At 40.2% G+C, this 22,867-nt stretch overlaps 1 protein-coding gene across 2 annotated transcripts in view; it reads left to right on the top strand.

Annotated features, from left to right (window-relative positions):
* Window positions 1-6,649: 6,649 nt before the first annotated feature.
* The window catches only part of Slk (STE20 like kinase), a 53,489-nt gene continuing 37,271 nt past the window's right edge, over window positions 6,650-22,867 (top strand). For both annotated transcript variants that reach the window (XM_041660898.1, XM_041660897.1), the window contains exon 1: window positions 6,650-7,390. In XM_041660898.1, coding sequence (XP_041516832.1) covers window positions 7,241-7,390 — 150 coding nt within the window. In that variant the 5' untranslated portion in view covers window positions 6,650-7,240. The remainder of the gene's footprint in view (window positions 7,391-22,867) is intronic.

Here is a 22,867-nt window from a genome sequence, read left to right as displayed (position 1 = left end):
AGTTTCCCGTCCTTCATGCTGGGATTATCACAACACCTCTCAGCTTTGGTAGGAGGTGAAAATGAGGTGACATCCACAAACCACTTAGCAATTGCCAGCTGTGTAGTAAGCACTATACGCTAAGTGTCTGTTTTTAATGATATCCCTATTGTCAGAGAGAGAGAGAGAGAGAGAGAGAGAGAGAGAAAGAGAGAGAGAGAGAGAGCTACCAGTAAATTACCAACCTCTCCAGTGAGGTTAGAACGGAGCCAAAAATTGTATATTAGATGAATACATGCTGTTTGGTTAAATTTACTTTTAAATTTCCAAAATTTCAGGAAAGTCAAACTTTGATTATAAATAACACAAACATGTAGCTAGAATAGTTCAGTAATAGAAAATCTAAATCAGTCTAAATGACGTCTCACAACTTCAAGGTGGAAATATGTATGAACTATTAGTTAACTCCAGGAACATATCACATAAGTATGCCAAACTTTATAATCTCATTAATGGAATTCTAACAAAATCATTTGGTATTCTTCATTCATAAGAGATCATTTATAAAATTGGAAATAAAATGGCCAAAATGCATCTGAAAAGGCATAATCTCATCAATGATCTGAGAATTTGAATTAAATAAGAGGTTATTTTGGGGCTGTCAGCCTGGCAAAGATCAAAGGAAGTGTAGTAATTAGGAGTGGCGGGGCTGCGTCCCCAGCACCCCGGCCGCCTGGCTAGCTCATACCCCGAAATAATTACACGGACACTGTATTCTTTTAAACACTGCTTGGCCCATTTCTACCTAGCCTCTTCTAGGCTAATTCTCACATATTAATTTAGCCCATTTCTAATCATCTGTGTTGTACCCCAAGGTGCGCTTACGGGGAAGATTCTAGCCTAGGTCCATCCTGGGTCGAAGCTGAATGCGTCTGTCTGCCCAGGAGCGGGGCATGGCGTCTCTGCTCCAGAGAGCAGAGCTGTCAAGACTGAGCTCAATTCCTCTTCCTCCCAGCATTCTGTTCTGTTTACTCCTCCCACCTATGTTTTAACCTATGAGAGCCAGCCAAGCAGTTTCTTTATTTTTTTAACCAATGACCTTCCTCCATCAAGAAAGGATGCCTGGGACCTTGGTGTTCTATGGAGGGTGTAGTGCAGTTGGTCCGCTCATAGATTGTTGCTAGAATATGAAGTGGAATAGGTCATACTTTTTGAAGCTGGTTTGACAGCATAGGCAAAAACTTTTAATATAGTTTGTCTTATCAAATCTACTTCTTGATTTGTACCTTAAGGGAACACAATAGACAAACACACAAAGATACTTTTATCTGCATGCTTACTGTGGTAGTGTTCATGACAAAACACTGGAAACCACCTGAATACTTGCAACAAAGAAATGCTCCAATCCATTATGACCTAAGTAGACAGTGGGACTCTAGCCAGCCGCTGGAAAGGGTTAGAGACTGACTAATGCCAGCATTCAAAAATGATGTTACAAACTTCTTAGGGCCTGCTGTGCACTGAGCACTCACAATATACTATGTTTATTTTAAAATTTATTTTTTCTTTTTATTGAAAATATTTTTTTCTCACAAAATATATTATGATTGTGATTTTTTTTTCTCCCTCTATTCCTTCCAGTTCCTCCCTGCTACCCTCCCGTCTGGATTAATTTCCTTTCTGTCTCTCATTTGAAAATAAACAGTCTTCTATGGGATAATAATAAGATAAAATATAATAAGACAAAACAGAAACTAACACACTAGAATTGGACAAAACAAACAGAAGAAAAAGAGTCCAAGAAGGCACAAGAAAAAGAGACTCACTCATCTGCACACGCAGGAATCCCACAGAAACACTAAACTGGAAACCATCATAGGTGCACAAAGGACCTGTAGGGTAAAAAGAGAGGAGGAAGAAATACAAATAAAATAAAAAATTGAAAGGAGTAAGATAAAATAACCCCCAAAACAAAAAACAAAGAGCCCCAACACCACATTATGGGACAGGGAACCTTCAAAGATGCCCTTGGATTTCATTTCTCTTGACCATCTACTGCTGGGCATGCAGCCTACCCCTAAGGGTAGTTTGTCCCCAGTCAGACTCCTTTGGAAGAAACTACATTTTCATTTGCATGTGATATCAACTGGAGACAGCTTCTGGATTCTCCTTTCAGCTCTAGGACCGCAGCTGGTGCAGACCCTGGAGGGTCTGTACACGATGCCTCAGTCTCTGTGAGTTCATGTGTGTCATCCCTGTTACGTCTAGAGGCCTTGATTCCTTGGTGTCCTTCTGCCCATCTCCAGCTCTTACACTCTTTCTGACTCCTCTTCCACTGGGTTCCTGAGCTCTGAGGTGAGGGATTCGATGGAGATATCACGTTTAGGGCCGAGTATTCCAAGGTGTCATTCTCTGCATAATGTCTGAGTGTGGGTCCCTGTTTGTGCTCCCATCTGCTGCAGGAGGAGGCTTCTCTGGTGATGGCTGCACACGATCTATGAGCACAGCAGAGCGTCACCAGGAGTCATTTGACTGACACATTTCTCCTGTCCTAAGCATCTATTTTTAGCTGCCTTTATTAGAGGGAGGGGCTAGGGAAGCTGTGAAGGGAGCGCCACACGTGTGTCTTTGATGAAGTTGTCTTTCGTGTAAATAGGGTCCCACCATGAACTGAGTGAATACATGTCACTAATTAAAACTGACTTTTAAAGTTCTAAAAATTCAGGAAAGGGGCTGAAGGGATGGCCCAGTGGTTAGAAACATGAGCGCTTCTTCCAGAGGACCTGAGTTCTGGTCTCTGTGGGCACCCACACATATGTGTCATACACACACACACACACACACACACACACACGCACACACCAAATTAAAGTTCAGGAAAGCCAAACTTTAATTATAAATAATACAAACATGGAGCTATGGTATCAATACAGGATGATGCCATTTTTACAATTTCTCAAAAATATAGTTAGTACGTCTGCATAGAAAAAGCATTCCTAGTTAAGACAACTATAGGGAAGTATAATTTACATACCATAAAATTCCCTTTCTGTAAAGCATAGTCCAATAATGTAGTAAATTTATCCAGTGCACACCAATGATTTAGGTGGCTTTTTTGGACGGCAGTATCAGGGTTCCACTATGTAACCCTGGCTGCTCTTGAATTTTTGTGTATCTCTTTCTCTTTCTGCGTCTCTGTCTCTCTGTCTCTCTCTCTGTGTGTGTGTTTGTGTGTGTGTGTGTGTGTGTGTGTGAGAGAGAGAGAGAGAGAGAGAGAGAGAGAGAGAGAGAGAGAAAGTTTTAGAGCTGTCTTGGAAGTAGCTCTGTAGAGCAAGTTGGCCTCGAACTCACAGAGATTAACCTGCCTTTGCTTCCTTAGTGCTGGGATTAAAGGAGTGTGCCACCACTGCCCAACACTTTTATATTTTTAACTGTCCTGCCCGGGGCTTTGCAATGGCATCTTATAACTTTTTTAAACTTAGGTTTATTTTGTGATGAGTGTTTTGCCTGCAAGTGCCATGTACCATGTGCACTTTGAGCATATGGAGGTCGGAAGAGGGTGTTGGACCTCCAGGAACTGGAGCTATGGGTCATTGTGAGTTACTAGGAGAGAGCTGGGAACCGAACCTGGGTCTTCCGCAAGAACATATGTTCTTAACTGAGGAGCCATCTCTCCAGTCCCAAATCTTAGAGCTTTTGATTATCCCTGCCTCAAGTTACTTCATATCCATGGACTTAGCATCTTCTGGCCATACCTATTACTTTAATTTTAAACATTTCCGTAAGAGGTCCACTTATTTTTCCATAATTTATGGAAAAAACTATGAGAATATTTGTAATTGTTGAAGATGTCTGAGTTTTTCCTCTGCTAAGTGCTTTTTACTTTTAAACACAGAACAATAGACACCTTTATTACACCAAGCCACAGATGAGACTTATTTGCCTTTCTGGACTTTGATCTTCCCTCTGCCCCCAAGAACATGGCTGTCTGCTCTACTACACTGGCTCTTTTTCAATTATTCTCTTTCTTTCTTTCTTTCTTTTTTTAAAAAGAGTTTACTGAAGTATGATTGACATATACAAACATGCTCATCGCTAACGAACAGTTTGGAGATAAGAAATGTTCATGAAGCTATAATCATAGTCTATGCCAGGAACATATCTATCAACATAGTCTCAGCTGTGTGTGTGTGTGTGTGTGTGTGTGTGTGTACAAATGTCAAACGTCTTCTATTACTCTCTACCTTAGCTTTTTGGGATAGACTATCTCACTGAACCTGGAGCTTGAGTTGTAGGCTGGCTGGCCAGAGAGCCCTGGAATCAGCTGCCTCGACCCCCAGCACTGGGCTTATAAATGTGCTCCTCAGACGTTTACACGGGTCCTTGGGATTGAACTCAGCTCCTCAAGCATGCACGTCAGTACTTTTCCCACTGGCCCATCTCCCCAGCCCAGCTTTAGCTTTAACAGGAATGAATTTGAATGAGGAGCTTCCTAGAATATAATTTCTGTATTTTAAAGTATTTTTTAAACACGTTATATGTTACAGGTTGTTCTAGAAGTCATTGTAAGCCTCCTGCCTCAGCCTCACGAGTGCTGAGATTACAGGTGTGAATGAACCATCATGTCCAGGTTATTTCTTAAAATTTAATAAATATGTATATAATCTTTTGGGAAGACAATAAAGCCACTCCTAAATGAACAACACCAAAAAAGAAAACAGATCTACCCTTTGGCCTAAGTCTAATTCTGGTGGTTCACACAGAGGAAATCATCAAATATAAGGGAATATGAGAAAGGATTTGTATACAAAGGTACTTAACAGTGTTTTATTTTAAACAAAAATCATAAATAATCCAAATATCTTACTACAGCAGAGAATAATTACAGTCTATACTAGAACCTACAAGTCCTAGATGCAAAGCTTTATATGGCATATAATCTAATTTATCCAAAAAATAATGTTAGTACATGTAAAAATACAAGAAAATCTTATCAGTGGTTTGACTAGTGGAACTATAATACTTTTTATTTTATTCTTTATACCTCTCTTCATTTGTCCATAAATGACCATAATTAAAATTGACTAGGTCATTTTCAGGGTGTTCATATCTGTAAATACATGAAAGTGTACATTTTAATGTATGCAGTTCATTGTAAATCAATTATACATAAAACACTTAAAACAATTGGAAGGATCCTCAAAAACCAATTTTAAATCCCTTACTGGAAAAATGATTTTGCTACATTTTGGGGCCGGAGCAAAAAGTGGTTAAGAACAAATGCTCTTAACTGCGGATTTGGGCATCTCTCCAGGACCGAATTTTAGAGCTTGTTATTAATTATCCCTTCTTCAGATCACTTTACACTTACTGGCTTCATCTTTTGGACATGCCCCTTATTTTCATTTTAAAACGGTTTCCTGAGACCCACTCTCTCATTCCTCATTCTAGTCACCAGGTCTGTTTTCTATTCGTACCCTGGAATGTGGTCCAGCCCTTGGACACCCTGATGGGCGACCCCGCCTCTGCCCTGAAAGGGCTTCTGTCAGGGGGAGGAGGAGAAGGAGGAAGGTAAATCATTTGACAAACTCCGGGGCAACACCCACAAAGCCCCAGCAAATCTGGAATCTCGGGACTTACTAGCAGAGCTAAGAGTCACCAAGGGCGGTACCAGTTTTCTGGCTGTGGAGGCGGCCCAGAGGTTACTCTTCTGGGAGTGTCACCACTCCAGAAGCGGTCTTAAACAAGTTCCTTTTCACTTTTTTGAGACACGGTTTCTTTAATGTAGCCGAGACTGCTCTCGAATTTGTGATCTTCCTTCCTCAGCCTCCCCCGGGCTCCACCACACGTACCTTTTTATTTATTTATTTATTTATTTATTTATTTATTTATTATGTATACAATATTTTGTTTGTGTGTATGTCTGCAGGCCAGAAGAGGGCCCCAGACCTCATTACAGATGGTTGTGAGCCACCATGTGGTTGCTGGGAATTGAACTCAGGACCTTTGGAAGAGCAGGCAATGCTCTTAACCACTGAGCCGTCTCTCCAGCCCCACACGTACCTTTTAAACCGTTTTTACAACCTACGTCTGCACTGCCTCCATACTTAGCAGAGGTCAAGATTGAGCTTTGCTGGTGCAGGCAAAGGGTTTCCATCTATTGTCTCTTTTGATCTAAACCACAACCTTCCGCCACCAGCAGTAAGGACTATCGGGATTATCGCAATCCAGAATCTGATGCTCTATTCAAAGTCACTGAACTGTGGCTGAAAGCCCAGGTTCCCGGTTCTCCCCTGCACAGTCTTCTGGTACCGGTTCTGGAGCAGAAAACACCCCACTTTCAGGCACCAACCAGCACAGCCTGCTTTCCCGCTTCCCCCTGAGCAGAATGAGGCAACATCCGCCAGCACAATCAACAGGGTCGTGCGGGTGGAGACCTCCCCATCCTCGCCGGAGAACCACCCGGATCCGGCTCCCGGAGGTCAACTCGAAGCTCCGGCGGCGGCTGGAAGCGCTCTCGTACCCACCACACCTCCCGCCGCAGGCGCCAGCAAGCCGCCCGCCGTACAGCCCGGCGGCTCTAGTGCGCGTGCGCGGGGCCAGAGGGCACGCCCTCGCGAGCGCGCGGGGAGCCGGGCGCGTGACCGAGACGCGCGCGCATGCGCGCGGCCGGAGGGCGCGGGCGCGCTGCGAGTCGGCGTCGGCGTCCGCGCGCGCTGCGGGCCGAGGCTGTGTGGGCTGAAGCAGCGAGCGAAGCGGCGGCGCCCCAGAGCCGAGGGTTCGCGCGGGCCTCGCGCAGCGGGAACGGACGGCTTCGGAGCGGACGCGGGGGCCCCGGCGGGACAGCTCGGCCTCGCCGCTGTGTGCCTCGCGGGCGCCGGTCGCTTCCCGGGCCCGGAGTGGCCGCCGCCCCGGGAGACGCGCCGTGACACGGGCCTAAGGCGAGGCGCCGCGGGCGTCCGCACCGCTCGGACCCCGGCGGCCCGGTGTGCGGCGGGGCGGGGCGGGGACCAGCGCCGGGGCAGGTGCAGCCCCTGGGGCCTTCGAGCGAGGTGCCCACGGCACCGCTCGGCCCGTCCCGGCCCCGCGGGCCACGCGCCCCCCTCCTCGGCCGGAGCCCGGTCGCTGCCCCGCCTTCTCCGGGGAGCGCCAGGCGGGAGCGGCCCGGACCCCGGGCTCGCGCGGGAGAGGACGCGCCAGAAACTTTGCCTTTTATTGTTCCTAGCTCTTTAAGTGCCAGGGACTCTGCCGGGCAGGAAAAATGTCCTTCTTCAATTTCCGTAAGATCTTCAAGTTGGGGAGCGAGAAGAAGAAGAAGCAGTACGAACACGTGAAGAGAGACCTGAACCCCGAAGAGTTTTGGGAGATTATAGGGGAACTGGGCGACGGAGCCTTTGGGAAAGTGTATAAGGTAAGAGGGAGAAAACGGGAAGTTGGCTTTGGAGCTGAAACGGTCTCCCGTCCAGGGTGGCACGAGGACTTCACCCCTACACCCCTTCCCGTATCTTGCCCACCCTCCCTGGGCTTTGAACGTGGAAAGTTCAGCTCAGCATCACAGCAGTGGCTCCGACGGTAGGGTTTACTGAATACAGGCGGGCCGGATGCAGATTCAAGAGTGATGGTTGGGCAGTCCACCCTGTCAAACTTGGAAAGAAATTAGTGTAATTTCATGGGAGGAGCGGGCGGTTGTGGCCCTCATTATAAAATCGGAAACTCAGTAGGCTTTTCAGTGTGCGCATGTTTGTTTACTAATGGCGTTTGCAGGTATGCTTGTACCAAAACAGGTAACTTTTGGGAGCTAGGGGCAGAGAGCGGGCAGTATCTGTAGTTCAAATAAAACAAGAGTAAAGTGATGCCAGCTTGCAGTCTGTCTGTTCTTGAGTTGGTTGCTTGGCCACATGGGATGGAATTTCTGACAGAAAACTTCCAGAAGAAAATCTGCATTTCATCCTAGTTTCTAAATATAATAAGCATTGGCTCTAAGGCAGTACCAGCACTTGAAGAATTAAAAACTCCACGCGTAGTTATTTCAGTAGAGGTTTGATGTTTCAAAATGAAGGTGTGAATGTTAAATGTTTGTACTGTCCTAGGAAGTATATGAATGATGTCACTGGAATATTTACTTCCTGAAGGGTGAGGCTTTTATGAGCCACAGTTTAGGGGAAGGACCCACAGGGTTGCCTAGAAGTGAACACTTACATACTCCACTTTTCAGTTTCATGTAATTTGTTCCCCGTGAAAGTTCCGGAAAGCGACCAGGTCAGTAGTAGCGTCCACGTTTCCAAGGTTGGGTATCCTGAAGCTTAAACGTAGTCGTGGGCACGTGATTCAGTTTAACCTTGAACTCAGATCTTCTGTTCCCAATTGCAGTAGTGTGTTTTTACTTTAACGTCCATTCAGTAGAAAGCATTTCCCTTAGTTGTTAAGCATAGTACACTTTATCTTGTGATGTATGCATGCACTGAATGCATTCTGTCAAAATTCCAGTCCTCATCTTTTATCCAGTCTGAAAGACACACTTTCTTTGCGCTGAGTGTTTTTGGAACATCTTGTTCACATGGCTACTGTCGCACTTGTCATGTATTATAATTGACATTCATATTTATATAATAAAATTGAGGTCCAAAGTTTCACATTTGAATCTGTTTCTCAGCATATGCATTTCCTCATTATTTGTTGAAATGAAATGTTCTCTTCAGAGAATGCTATTGAAAGTTGGCACAGAATATGGTTTCAACAAGAGCTTACTCTCTAAGATGCCTGGTTGGAAGGGCATTTAGTGTGGTTGGAAAATCATTGTAGGGACACTAGTGTTGGCTGTCAGAGCCAGCTTGGTGGGCGTGGGCAAAATAACCATCTCCGACTCATGTTTTGTTAGTTGTAAAACCATAGGTTTCCTTGAGTGTTTGTTTCTTCGGCTCTTTCCACTTGTTAATGTCCTCTGCATATACAGTTACTGAGGAGAGGCCAAGAGAAACCCGTAAGGCACCTGAAGCTTGTGGTGAGAAGGGTAGGTGACCATGGGTATTTCTTGTGGTGTGAGGACATTTCATCAGATAGGAAACAGCAGAGGATTAAGAGCATGGGCTCATACCGGAATATTTCTTGCTCTTCCACACTGCAGTCTGTGACCTTGGGCAAGTTACCTGCTGTATATTCGGTGACTGACAGTGACGGACTTCCCTCATTGGAAGGCCTATTTCTTGTATTTGTGGTGTAAATATATAGAAAGTGTAAGGCATCTAGAAGGGGTTCAATGAATAGTAGAAATTACTGTCATTATCTATAGAGGTCATAGAAGCCAAACGTGGTATGGGAGAGGAAAGGGGACCCAGAAGATAACAGCCTCTTTCTATGGCATAGGCAAATTGTGCGATTTTACTCTGCATAGGGTCATGTATAATCTTATTGCAAAGTCAGTTGAAATTTCCTGAAAAATTTGAGACTTCGTGTAGTTTAACATTACAAACTGGCTAGCATCCTATGGGATTATTTTTACAATGGTACTGAAGAACACAGATTCTTTGCATTTGCTCTTGAGGAATCAGGCATGAGTTTTGTTTTTGTTTTTTTAAACAAAAATGTAAATTTAAGCTTGCTTGACTTTTTGGCCTCATTTTTACTTTTCTAAAAGTTGTTTAATTTTCAAGATTCTCTGGAAGTTGTAAATTTATATGAAGGAAACTAAAGTTATTTTTGTGGTGTGAATGCTGTCATACCTTAAAGTTTATGGTAGTGTGCAGTAGACAGCTGTTTTAAAGCTTGATTCCAGCTACCACTTGGAAATTTGGGACTATTAAAATATTAAATTGGCTGGGCAGTGGTGGTGTACACCTTTAATCCTAGCACTTGGGAGGCTGAGGCAGGGAGATTGCTGTGAGTTCGAGGCCAGCCTGCTCTACAGAGTGAATTCCAGGACAGCCAAGACTGTTTCTAGGAAATCATGTTGTGTTCTTAATTTAAGTCAGCTTCCCATCATACAGTTGCAGTCCTTGCGCTCAGTTCAGAGCTGTACAGCTCTCACAGAGTTACTAGCATGCTTGTAAAAATCAGTACTAGTTTAAGTTTGTTTTCTTTTCAATGTGGTATGGTTGGATGTAAATGAAGATACATAATATCCTTTGCATTATCTTATCAGAAACCAAAAAATAGTAACAAAAATATGCTTTGAGTGACACGTCTGTTTTTAACCTGTTAAAGCAGTTGATGCTGAGTCCTGACTGTATGCTCTGTGGCAACTGACAGGGCCATGTCTTTTAGAAAGTAGTGAAATATGTAATTCTTGTATTGAAGAAATACTGAAACATGTATATGTATTTAGCAGGTAACAAAGTAGGTTTCTGTTGACAGTATCAGGGTTAAGAAATTCTGCTGCACCTCAGACTCTCTCCTTAAGTTACTCATCTGCTGTATAGTTTAGCATCTCTAAACATAAACTTAGTTGTATGTGTTTCAGCATTATGAAAATAGAATCATATTTAGTGTGTTACTATGCTTGTTACATGGGCTTTGTTATCACCGACTGCTGCAGTTAGTTGATTTTCATTGTCGCATCGCATTCAGTAACAGGATTGTTGTAGCGAATCTTTCTCTGTCCTGCTGGGCATATCCCAAATAATGACACGGAGGCGTCATTAGCTTAGGCTTGTTCTACTAGCTTTTATAACTTAAGTTAATCCATTTATATTAATCTACGTTCTGTCACGTGGCTTTTACCTCTCTCTCGTTTTGTGTGTCCTCCTTGTTTCACCTCCTGATGGTGTCTTCTTTCTGCGAGGAAGTCACACCTATGTCTCCTGCCTAGCTATTGGCTGTTAAGCTTTTTATTACATCAGTCACAGCAACACATCTTCATACAGTGTACAAGTATCCTGCAACAGGTTGTATCCCAGTCATTTGCCATTTTACTGTTAGTGGGCAAACGGGTTGTTTCTAGTTTTCGACTCTGACATAAAACCCTGGGACACTTCATCAAGACCTGACTCAGGGGTAGCCTGGTTGTGCTTCTAGAGCAGTATGACTTTAATTTCACTAGCTGATGTCAGACTGACTAAGCTATTTATAGTCCTACTGGAGTGTATGAAGATGTCTTTGTTCTTGTTGACATTTGGTATTAGAATTTTTGACCATCTGATTATTAATAAATGCTTTTTAATATGTTTATCATAGTTTAAATTTCTTTGTGTTCCATTCACACACATTATTTTCTTATAAATGTCATTTTCTGCCTATATGTAGTATATGTACTTGTAATATATTTGTGTGTATTATATTTGGGTATGAACATCTGGAAACAAATGAACAGTCTCTGTTTACAGATGAATACTAAAACATTCCTGGGGGAAAGACAGATGGCTCAGTGGTTAAGAGCACTGGCTGCTCTTCCAGAGGTTCTGAGTTCAATTCCCAGCAACCACATGGTGGCTCACAACCATCTGTAATGAGATCTGGCGCCCTCTTCTGGCCTGCAGGCATACATGGAGGCAGAATGTCGTGTATAAATAGCAAATAAATAAATTAAAAAAAATATTTGTGTGTATTATAAACATGTGTATATGTATCTCTCTATATATGTATTTGAATTTTAGCCATTTCTCAGTTATGGTATCATAAATGCTTTCTCATTCTGTGACTTATCTCTTTATTTTCATTATAGTGTCTTGGCCGAGAGACTTCTTCATGTCAGTATAGTAGAATTTTTCAGTTTTTTCTTTTCTTTTAATGTTTATTTTAAGGCATTTTTTCCTAAACCAATATAATGAAGATAATCTACTTGTCTTCCAAAAGCTTCAGAATTTTGCCTTTAACAAGTTCACAGTTTATATAGACTAAGTTTTTGTGTGTGATATGAGGTTAGGATTCAGTTCTGTGCGATGTGTTCCCTTCTTTTCATCATGAATATTTAAAGTTCAGAACCATTCAAGTTCTTTCCCTTAAGGGGGCTGTCTTACTGCTCTGAGGTGTTTTATCTACTATATAACTTTTGGATTTCTGCAGTTTTTAATTTATCAGTCAATCCCTATCTCACTGTTCTGTTATCCTAATTAGAAAAGCATTAAAGTAAGTTCCTATGACAGACATTCTCCTACTTTTTTCAGTAGTCTAGGCTATTCCTGGCTCTTATCCCTTTCATGTGTATTTTAGAAATACCTTGATTGAAATTCAAAAAAAACCAACCACAAACCATTGTATTATTTTTGAGAGATTTTATTGGTTTTATGAGTCAATGTTGAGAAAATTGACATGTCTTTCTGTGTATTCATTATATTTGTATTCATGCCTTTCCTCAGTAATGGGTTCTTGTTTTTTTTTTTTTTTTTTTTTTCCTGGAAGTCTTGGAGCACTACTTCAAAAGTGTCCTTACTTTTAGGATTTCTTTCTTAATTTTGTATGAAACCTTTTGTAGCCTTCAGAGAAAATATCCATGGAAAGTATATTTTTAGACTTTGCCTGTTGAAGTACCATCTTTTTATAATGCAAAGAGTAGTGTGTAAATTCTGCTTCAAAACAGGTTTTCCTGGATTTTTTAAGAATGAGAATTTTCTGACTTTTTTTCCCTTCATTGTCTTTTGGCTTCAAGTGTTGATGTTGAAGAGTTGATGTCAGTTTGTTTTCTGATTCTTTGTGATCTTTTTCTCTTTATAGCTTTCAGGAATTACTCTCTTTTTATATGGTTTTCTGATACTATGATCTCCACTCCCCACTCTCCACCCCTGTTTGCTGGACTTACTTCTCTTAGTGCAGAGGCTCATGTCCTTCACTTCAGTGGCATTTTCTTCTATTATTTATTAGACAGTTTCTGCCCCTGTCCCCAATAGCTCTTGTCATGGTTTTGAGATCTCTGTTTCTAAATTCAGTGGATACTTAATATCCTACTTGACTTCTCAGGAGCTCTTGGTACTTACCCCTGACCATTCTTACCTTTTTAAAGCCTTTTACTGGCTTTTATTTTCCCTTATCTTCTGTGTCTTCGCCTTTTCAGGCTCCTCTGCTAGCTCTTTTGCTAAAGGATATTTAAGTGTTGAATTTCTGAGGATTTGAGTATATCATTTTTGTTTTCTTTCTTTCTCCCTTCTCACTCCCCTTCTCCCCTTCTAACCCTAGGTGGTCTGGAACTCCCTGTGTTAATGGGGCTGGTTTTAAATTTACAGCAACCCTATGTTTCTGCCTCCTGAGATGTGCACACCTCAAGTTCTCTTTTCTTCTTTGCTTATGAGAACTTATTTTTACCCATTCTTTAATTATCACTTAAAGATAATTTATGTCTGTGCTCAAAGATTGCTCCTGAAATTTAGATCCGTACATCAAGCTGTCCACTAGCCATGTCTTTTTTTTTTTTTTTAAACAGGTCTTGCTTTATAGCCATGGCTGGCCTTGAACTGGCAATGTAGTCTAGGTTCCTTAGCCTTCTGAATGCTGGGATTGCAGGCTTGGTCATGTAATGTATGTGATTGGCAGTAATTTATAAGTAAGTTGATGTCTAACATATTTTGAACAAAGTCCAGAGTATGAGTTCTTTATTGTTGCTCTCTAGTTTATTCCTGTGGTCTGTTTGGTATTTACTATCTGGGGCTACCACTTGCATAGACCTACAATTTTTCTGTTGTTAAGATGGGGACAATATATTTTCCCATTTCTTCCACCAAGTTCTGGAATTACTGTCATAGAATTTCTAGAGTTACTATTTTTAATTTCATTTTTCAATTAGCTTACAAAGTAGCAGGTTTCCCTATGGCATTCCATAAACACTTAGATTTGACCGACTCCCTGCCAACCTTCCTCTTTTGCACGTTCTTGCACCTTCATCTTCCCTTTTCCCCTTCTACTTTAGCAACTGGTTGTTTACTAACACTAAAACTTGTATACATTTTAATTTTAATTAATTACCTGATTAATTTGTGTATGTGTTTGTGTGTGTGTGTGTGTGTGTGTGTGTGTGTAGGTCCTTATGCCACAGGACCTGTGAGGAGGTCAAATGACAGCTCTTAGGAGTTGATTCTCCTTGAGATCAACCTTCAGTTGTCAGGCCTGCCCTCACGCGCCTCGCTGCCTGCTGAGACATCTGGCTGGTCCAAAAACTTGTAAGTTATACTTAATAAACATGTCTTGACACACACACATACTCTCTTTTCCCTCTAATTTTTTAGTCAGAACAGCTCTGTCTTACATAAACTCTTCTGAATCTTTTTGGTATGTTTTGGGCTTGATATAAATGTATTCTTTTGAGTAAGTCTGTATTTTGATATAATGATATAATGAATGTGATTCAGTCATGTTTAGTAGTCATTTGATCCTTTTTCTATAGTATTAAAATTTTTGAAATGCCACCGTTTACAGTTTATTCTTTGGTTGGTAGTCATTTGGATTGTTTTTACATTTTGTATATTAATAGTAAGATCAATCCATGTATATATGTTTTATTCATGTATGCACGTATAAGCAATTTTGCCTATTATGGGACTTGTGTGTTAGGATGTAAGTATACAAGTGTGCCGAGATTCAAGGCGTGATTACACTCTACAGGCAAAGTCAGAGATCTCTTAGTTGAACTCTGAGCTTGCTGGTTGAGCTAGTCTGGCTAGCCAGCTTGCTCCAAGGGTCTTGTATACCCTTTCCTAAAGCTGGAATTAAAGACAGGCCATCTTGCCCACATGAAATGGTGTTTGGGGGATTTGAAATCAGATCTCCATGCTTCTGGTAAGCTCTTTAACTACTGAGCTATCTCCTCAGATAGGAGGTCTCTCTCTGTAGTCCGGACTAGCATAGAATTTGTAGCCCAGGTTGCCCTTGACTTTGTGGTCTTCTGCCTCTGATTCTCATGTGTTGAGAGTGCAGGCTTAGGCCACCTAGCCTGGCATTGTCAGTAATCTTGTGTAGTTTTTTTGGTGCATACCTTTATTCATTTCTGTTGAATGTGTACTTAGCAATGGATTTTCTTGCTTTTAGGTAGTTATGACAATTTGCACTCCCAACAGGAGTATACTGTGGAAATATTTTAGCAAATTTTTTGATTATTATAACTGAATATCATAAACTGCGGAGTATAAAGAAGGGAGGCTTATTTGGCTTGTGATCCTGGAGTTAGGATTATCCAAGAGCTTGGCACGTCTGTTCAACATCTGGTGAAAGCTTTCTTTTATGGCAAGAACCATCACATGGAGACAGTAAATGTGTCAACATTTGCCTAATAGCCTTACTATTTCTCCAGTCATCCCGTTAACCCATCAGTGTACTCTGGTTATGGAAGCAGGTGCTGACTGCAGCGTGTACAAGGGAGCTTCTTAGACGGGACAGAATGGCCTTCATGACCCTGTTGTCACCCTACAGTCCCACCTTCAAACACCATTAATGTGTAAATCTGGGGATTGAGTTTCTAGCATAGGAAGTTTGCAGGGAATATGTTCAGACTTTCCCAGGCTGTCCTGTGTCCTTAGGCCTAAGATGATAAAACTCAGACAGTAAAATGCTTGCAAGGACTGGACTACAGTCTCTGAGAACCCATGTCAAACAACTGGGCACACTGTGATCCCAGTGCTGGCAAGCAGCAGCAGACAGATCGACAGTGCCTGAGGGACATCAGTGAGGTTGTCTGCTTGTCTCCACCCACAGACACATGCATTTATGTACCCATACTCACTTAAATGTATGTGCGCGCGCACACACACACACACACACACACACACACACACGGAGATAGACACATCCCTTTACCCAGATTTTTCATAAGTCAGTAAGAAAAACTTTTTTTTTTTTGCCAAGGTGTTTGGATGTAAGGTGCTGCTGCTATTTAAAAGTTGCATCTTCATTATAAAAATGGTGTTGTTATATGTTAAAATGGGAGTGGAAAGGTTTTTATTTTTCCAATTCAGAATACATCCCCTCTCCCCCCTCCCCAACCCCAGAAATGTTTTCTCTGTGTAGTCCTGACTATCCAGGAACTCAATATGTAGGCCATACTGGTCTTGAACTGAGAGATCTGCCTGTCTGTGTCTCCTGAGTGCTGGGATTAAAGGGGAGGGCCACCACCCCCTGGCTTCAAAACAGATTTTTTAATAGTTAATACTAATCTGAACCCTGCTGAATTTATTTTCTTTCCTAAAACTCTATTTTAGAAGGTTTTAAGTGAATGATTTATTTCAAGATTATGGAAAGAAAAAATGTCAAAAGCAGAACAGCTTGCTTTCTACCCCTCCATTTTCTTATTCAATTTCTGCTTTTCTATGTGGATATAATTAATTACTCAGTGAACATACAAGGAGTAAAACATATTTAGCCTTTTCCTCTTTTAATCTATAAGATAATCAGCTTTGCCAGTTTATTCTTGTATTGACTCACGTGTCTTTGTAATATGGTTTTCATCAGGACCACCAACCTACAAATAACTACACGGACACTTATTAATTATGAAAGCTCAGCCTTAGCTTAGGCTTGTCCCACTAGCTCTTATAACTTAAGTTAACCCATACTTTTTATTAATTTGCATTCTACCACGTGGCTTTTACCTTCCCAATTCTAGGTGTTTGACTCATTCCTCCTGTGCCTTGATTTTCTCCCTCTCTTCTCTCTCCCTGGAAGTCCCAGCTGTCTCTTCTGCCTAGCTATTGGCCGTTCAGCTTTTTATTACCAATCATAGTAACACATCTTCACACAGTGTACCGATATCCCACAACATGTCTTCCTATAAATTAGTGGGGGAATGTTGGTAAGAATGCCTTTTTTTTGGGGAAAAATATTTGAATCAATTCTTCCTCTCTTTTCACATCCTTCCTTCTTCTCCCCATCTCTCTTCTCTCCCCCTACCTTTCCCTTCCTCCCTAATTTCTTTCTTCCCTCCATTGCTTCTCTTTTCTCTTGCTCTTTTTTTTTTTAATGTTATGGCTTGAAAAATGTGGACAATACATTTTATTTCTCTTTGTTGTCATTTTTACAGTTTTAAAGAAATATACTAGAAACCAATGTAACTTGTTTTAATTTTACTTATAAATTTCCTGTTGATGTTTTGTATAGTGTGAGATTTATAAAGTAATTTAAAAATTTAAAGGTCTGACTATATATAGTTAATTAGTATTTATTGACAAGTAATGACTAATTTATTTCATAATATCCTGCCAAAATTTTATAAAGGATGACTGAAAAGTAATAGACCATATCTAATTTTGTATCTTTAAATTGTCTTGAAAGAGCCTTTAGATTTGTTGGCCCTTTTTTCTAGTCTATGATTTGATGGCTATGAAGTGTTATCTTTCCTTTTCAGTGAGACCAGCTCCTTTTCCTATGTAGATTGGCCATTTGCATTTCTTCCCAGAAGTGCTGAGTTCTTTCTATTTCTCACAGGTTTACGGGAGTCATTGTTATATGTTATATGTTGTCTACACATTTCTTTTGCCTCTGGGTTGTCTATTCTCTTTAACGTGTCTTTTTTTAAATAGACATTTACATTTTTAATGCTCAATCTGCTAACTTTTTTTCTATTTACTGAATGCTTCTGTATGGAGAAATTCCTTGCAACCTAATAAAATGAAAATGTTCTTTTGTTGTTTTCTTCAAATTGGTAGTGTAGCCTTCTTCACGGGGTGTATATTTAAACGTGTTGATTTTTGTTTCTAGTGTGCGGTGGGAGTCCAGATTCACTTTTTCTGTGTAAGTTTTTGTGCAGCTCACCCTCTCCTTTTTTCACATTGTTTTAATCATGCATCACATGTCTGCGTAAGGTTCATCTCTATGACAGTCATTATTTCTTTCTGATAAATTCCTAGTAAGAGAAAACTTTTAGGATAAAATGATTATTAATGCTACTACAGAATTACTTTTGAAAAGTTCTAAACATTATTTACATTTTCCCAAGATTTTTTCCTTTCTGTTTCTCTTTGAGATAGGCTCTTGTGAAGTAGCCGAGGCTGATCTTGAACTTGCAGTTCTTGTGCTTTAGTCTCATGAGTGCTGCGGTTATAGTTATGGACTCTTGCCCGGCTTTTTTCTATTTTTTTTATTGTGGTAAAATATATATAATAGTTACCACCTCCCCTTTCTGTATTAGACACAGATTTTGTTTGTTTGTTTGTTTGTTTTGTTTTGCAGGGGCGATGTGGGGTGAATTTTGAGACAGAATCTTGCTACGTGGCCTAGTCTGGCATGGATCTTACTGTGTGTCACAGGCTAGTCTTGCCCTCTTAGTCTTCCTTCCTCCACCTACCTAATGCTGGGATTATAGGCACGCATCACTACTATTCCTGGTACACCTTGGCTGTTTTTTTTTTTAATGTACTGTTAACTGAGATTAAATATGACAAAAATGTTCAACCACTACTACCACCTGGCTCTCTTCATTTTGTGAAGCTAACACTCTATCCATTAAATAATGACTTCCTATTCTTTTTACAGTTCTTGGCAGCCATTATTTTACCTTCTTTATGATTTTGATTACTGTATTTGCTTCTTATAGTATTTATCATTTTGTGGTTGGCTTGTTTCATTTGCCTTGTCCTTTGGTTCAGTTATTTGTAGCTTATCAGCATCTCCACTTTTTAAAAAGCTGAATAATGTTCCTTTGCTTATCTTCACCATATTTCTCTTAGCCATTCTTTTGTTGATGGGATTTTAGGTCATTTCTGCATTTTAGCTTTTGTAAATAAAGCTTGTATGAGCATAGTATATGATTACCTCTTTGAAACCCATGAGATGTTGGACCAAATGTAATCTCATTTTAACTTTTTTCAGAAACTTTTATTTCCCACAGTGGCCATGCAGTCTTACATTCCTCCCAGCTGTGCCCAGTGGTTCAGCTTTCTCCTCTTCTTTGCCAATATTGTTTCTTTATAACAATTCTCTAATGAATGAGGTAGTATTTTATTGTAGTTTCTATTTGCATTTTTTCTAATGATTAGTGGTGCTTAGCATCTGTCATATACTTGTGGGCCATTCCCTTATCTTCTTTGAAGGAATTTTGCTCTAGTCCTTTGCTTATTTCATATATATTTTATTTATATGTATATGGTTGCTGTTTGTGTGCATATGTGTTCATTGCGTGTGGAGGCCAGAAGTCATTGTCTGGTGCATCCTTCAGTTGCTCTCCACCTTACGTAAGACACAGTCTCTCACTGAACCTGGAGCTTACAGATTTGTTTAAATCAGTGGTTCTCAACCTGCGGGTTGCAACCTCTTTTGGGAGGTCAGGTGACCTTTTACAGTGGTCACCTAAGGCCATTGGAAAACACTGATATTTACACTTTGATTCATTACAGTAGCAAAATTGCAGTTATGAAATAGCATTGAAAATAATTTTATGATGGAGGGGGTTACCACAGGAGGAACTGTTAAAAGGTCACAGCACAAGGAAAATTGAGAACCACTGGTCTAGATTGTCTGGCCAGCAAGACCCTGGGGTCATCCTGTCTCTCCCTCTCCAGCCTTGCAGTTACAGATCTGCAGTTACAGATTATATGGGCCCTGGGGATCTGAACTTAGGTCCTCATCCTTGCAAGGCAAGCATTTTACTGTCTGAACCACTCCCCAATTCCTCCTTTGCTCATCTTGAATTATATTTTTGTTTTAATATGGGGTATGAGCACAAAAGTGCAGATGTTCGTGGAGGCCAGAGGTGTTCAATTATTTGGAATTAAAGTTAGAGACTGTTGTGAGCTTCCTGATGTGGGTACTTGGGAACTGAACTTGTGTCTTTTTTTTTTTTTAAAGATTTATTTATTAAGTATACAACATTCTGCCTCCATGTATGCCCACATATCAGAAGAGGGTGCCAGATCTCATTACAGATGGTTGTGAGCCACCATGTGGTTGCTGGGAATTGAACTCAGGACCTCTGGAAGAGCAGTCAGTGCTCTTAACCACTGAGCCATCTCTCCAGCCCCCTGAACTTGTGTCTTTTGCAAGAGCAGTACATGTTCTTAACTACTGAGCAGTCGACAGTGATCTTCAAATATTAAGTATTTTGCCACATGTATTCTTAAAAACAATTATTTTGTATTTATTTATTTTGTATGAGTATGCACGTGTGGATTTGCATGCTGTGGCACATATGTGGAGGTCAGAGGACTCCTTGTAGGAATGGAGTCTCTTTTACTGTGTAGGTTCAGGGGTTCAAACTCAGGTAGTTTGTCTTGGCAGCAGGTACCTTTACATGCTAAGCCACCTCTTTGGCCTCCTTAATATATTATTTTCAAAGTTTTATAGTTTTAGGTCTCATATTTAGATTTTTTATGTTTTGAATTAATTTTTATTTGTGATATTGGATAAGGTACTGTTGCCAGAGGCTATTCATTCGTTCCCGGCTGCTCAGCCCTGAAATAATCACACAGAAACTATATTATTTGCAATACTGTTTGGCCAATAGCTTAAGCGTATTTTTTACCTAGCTTTTACATCCTAAATTTACCCATCTCCATTAATCTATGCATCACCATGAGGTCATGGCCTACTGGCAAAGTTTCAGTGGGCTCCGGCAGATGTGTCTGTCTCCTGCAGCGGCTACAGGGCTTCTCCCTGACTCTGCCTACTCTCTCCTCCTCTATCTGCTTGGAAATCCCACCTTGCCCTATTCTGCTAAGCCATTGGCTGAAACAGCAGCTTTATTCATTAACCAATAAAAGCCACACATATACAGAAGGACTTCCCATACCAAGGTACCAACTTAATTTTTTGCACATGGATACTAATTTTTCTAGTATGTTTATAGAAACAATTTTCTGACCTGCTGACACCCTTGTTGAAGATCATGACCACACATGCCAAGCTTTTCTTTGAGATCCCATTTATCCGTGTCTGTCTTTATGTCTGTGCTTCATTATTTTGATTACTGCAGTTTTGTAGTAAATTTTGAAATGAGGAATTATGAATTCTTGAGGTTTGTTCTTTAAATGTTTTGGCTATTTAGGGTTATTCGAAATTTCATATTTTATCATGACCTTTTTTATTTCTGCAAAAACCTTGAGATTTTGGTAGAGTTTACATTGAATGTATAGATTGCTGTGGGCAATATTAACATTTTAACAATTCTGATTCTAGTCCATGAACATACGTGTTTCCTTTTTTTTTAAATTGTCTTCATTTCTTTTCAGTAGTGTTTGGTTGTTTTCACTGTACAAGCTTTCTGTCTTCTTGATTAATTTTGAAATTTTTTTTTTGTGATGCAGTTGAAAATGTAACTAAGATCCTTAAAATTTAAAAGCATTTATTTTTCTTGAATTAATTCTAGAAGGTAATTTACGTTTGTCTTATTGTTAAGTATGTATCTTGAAACTCTTTGTAGTTTCCGTGTTCCATTTGATAGCTCTCAGTGTCGCTTTTAGCATGTTCAGGCCACTCAGAGTCAGCAGTCTGTGAAGTAAGTGGGACAGTGATGTAATCTGAGACTCGGTAGACATTTTAAATGTCCTTATGCTCTGGACAGTTGGGGTCTTACTCCTTGTTTGGGTGGTAGAAGAAAACCCTTTGCCTTTCAACCCCTAGATCCAGAGGGGCCACATTAGCAGGATCAGTATTAGGATTAGTGAAGAGACTGAGTTCATTTTTCTTTTTATAAACTTGTTGTTTGTGATTTCTTTCATATTTATCCTGAATGGGTTTTAACCTTTCTCTTTAGATTGATACCTTTGTGGGGCTGGATTCCTCTTGATTTTCTTTATAGATCTTTAAAATTTCTTTTCTCCTTTTTTAGGTCTTTTAACTTCCAGTTGAGATTCTTACTAAAATTTGCCTGTTATAAAAATATTATGTAGTCTCAGAAAATGTAGACCTTGGAAAGAAAATGGGATTTAAAAATTTCTCACCACCCAGGAAGGGTCACTGTTGTTAAAACAATAGTGTAGGAGAGTTTAGTTTTGGCTCTCCTTCATTTAAAACATAAAATCAGTAGAGAACTCAGGTAAACTAAACTTTCCCACAGTCCTCTATTTGTTTATGTAAAGTAACTATGCCGTATTGATATGTTATGAAAATAAAAATACAGCAACATTGAATGTCCATGGTTGATCCTTGAAACCTTTTATCAAAGGAAGTCACATTTTAAGTTAATTTTTGTTACTTATTAACTTGCTCTTATTTTTGATGAACGTTTGCTTAGTTATTTCATGAAGTCTTTATGTTGGGCTAAGTTTTATTTCCTTTAGAAAAAAACAGATACTACTTACTACTAAGGTTTAGGGTTCAGAGAATATGTTTTAGATAAAAAGATTGCAATGCAGGTCAGCTTTACTACTCTGCCACTCTAGCTAGCATAGTCCATCAAATTTTATTCACTCTGTGATTGCTTTAAGATATATTATTATTGGAAGAAATAAAGTTGAGTATACTAGTACATGCCTGCATTCCTTGAACTTAGGGAACTGAGGCAGGAGGATTCTTCCAAGTTGGAGTCCAGGATGGAGTGACAACCCAAGCTATACCCTATCTTCAAAATAAAAGCCAAATAAAAAGATACGCTATTTTTATTCTGGACAAAAGAAGAAAATACTAATTAAATTTTGCCAAGAATCCTGAGTATTTTATCCAAATTGCTATTTTGTATCTATTATCTCTGTGAATATATGAAAATTTAAATTTCACTCCTCTGAATTACATTTGAATGATCATTATTTGATGTTTGTGTTTTCCATGTACTGTCATCCTCTAATCATTAAAAACAGTAATGAGGCATTGTGGTCAATTGGCTGGCTGGCTGGCTGGGTGATTGGTTGGCTTTTTGATGGGATCTTGCTGCAGTATTCTAGGCTAGACTGACAATGCCGCACTGAGGTCCAGCATTTCTTAACAAGTACTCCAAAATCCTCGCTAAGATCTTGGAAGATAACGATTCTCGTTTTGCAGGTGATAATGCTGATGTGTAGCACAAATTCTAATTGTTCTTTAAAAAAAAATCTTGGTGGTGAAAGCTGAG

The sequence above is a fragment of the Microtus oregoni genome, unplaced genomic scaffold, assembly GCF_018167655.1.
Source record: "Microtus oregoni isolate MIOR12 unplaced genomic scaffold, Mior012 000012F_ref0000307, whole genome shotgun sequence".
Classification (NCBI taxonomy): Eukaryota; Metazoa; Chordata; class Mammalia; order Rodentia; family Cricetidae; genus Microtus; species Microtus oregoni.
The sequence above is the reverse complement of the archived record's forward strand: the minus strand, read 5'-3'. Positions and strand labels throughout refer to the sequence as shown.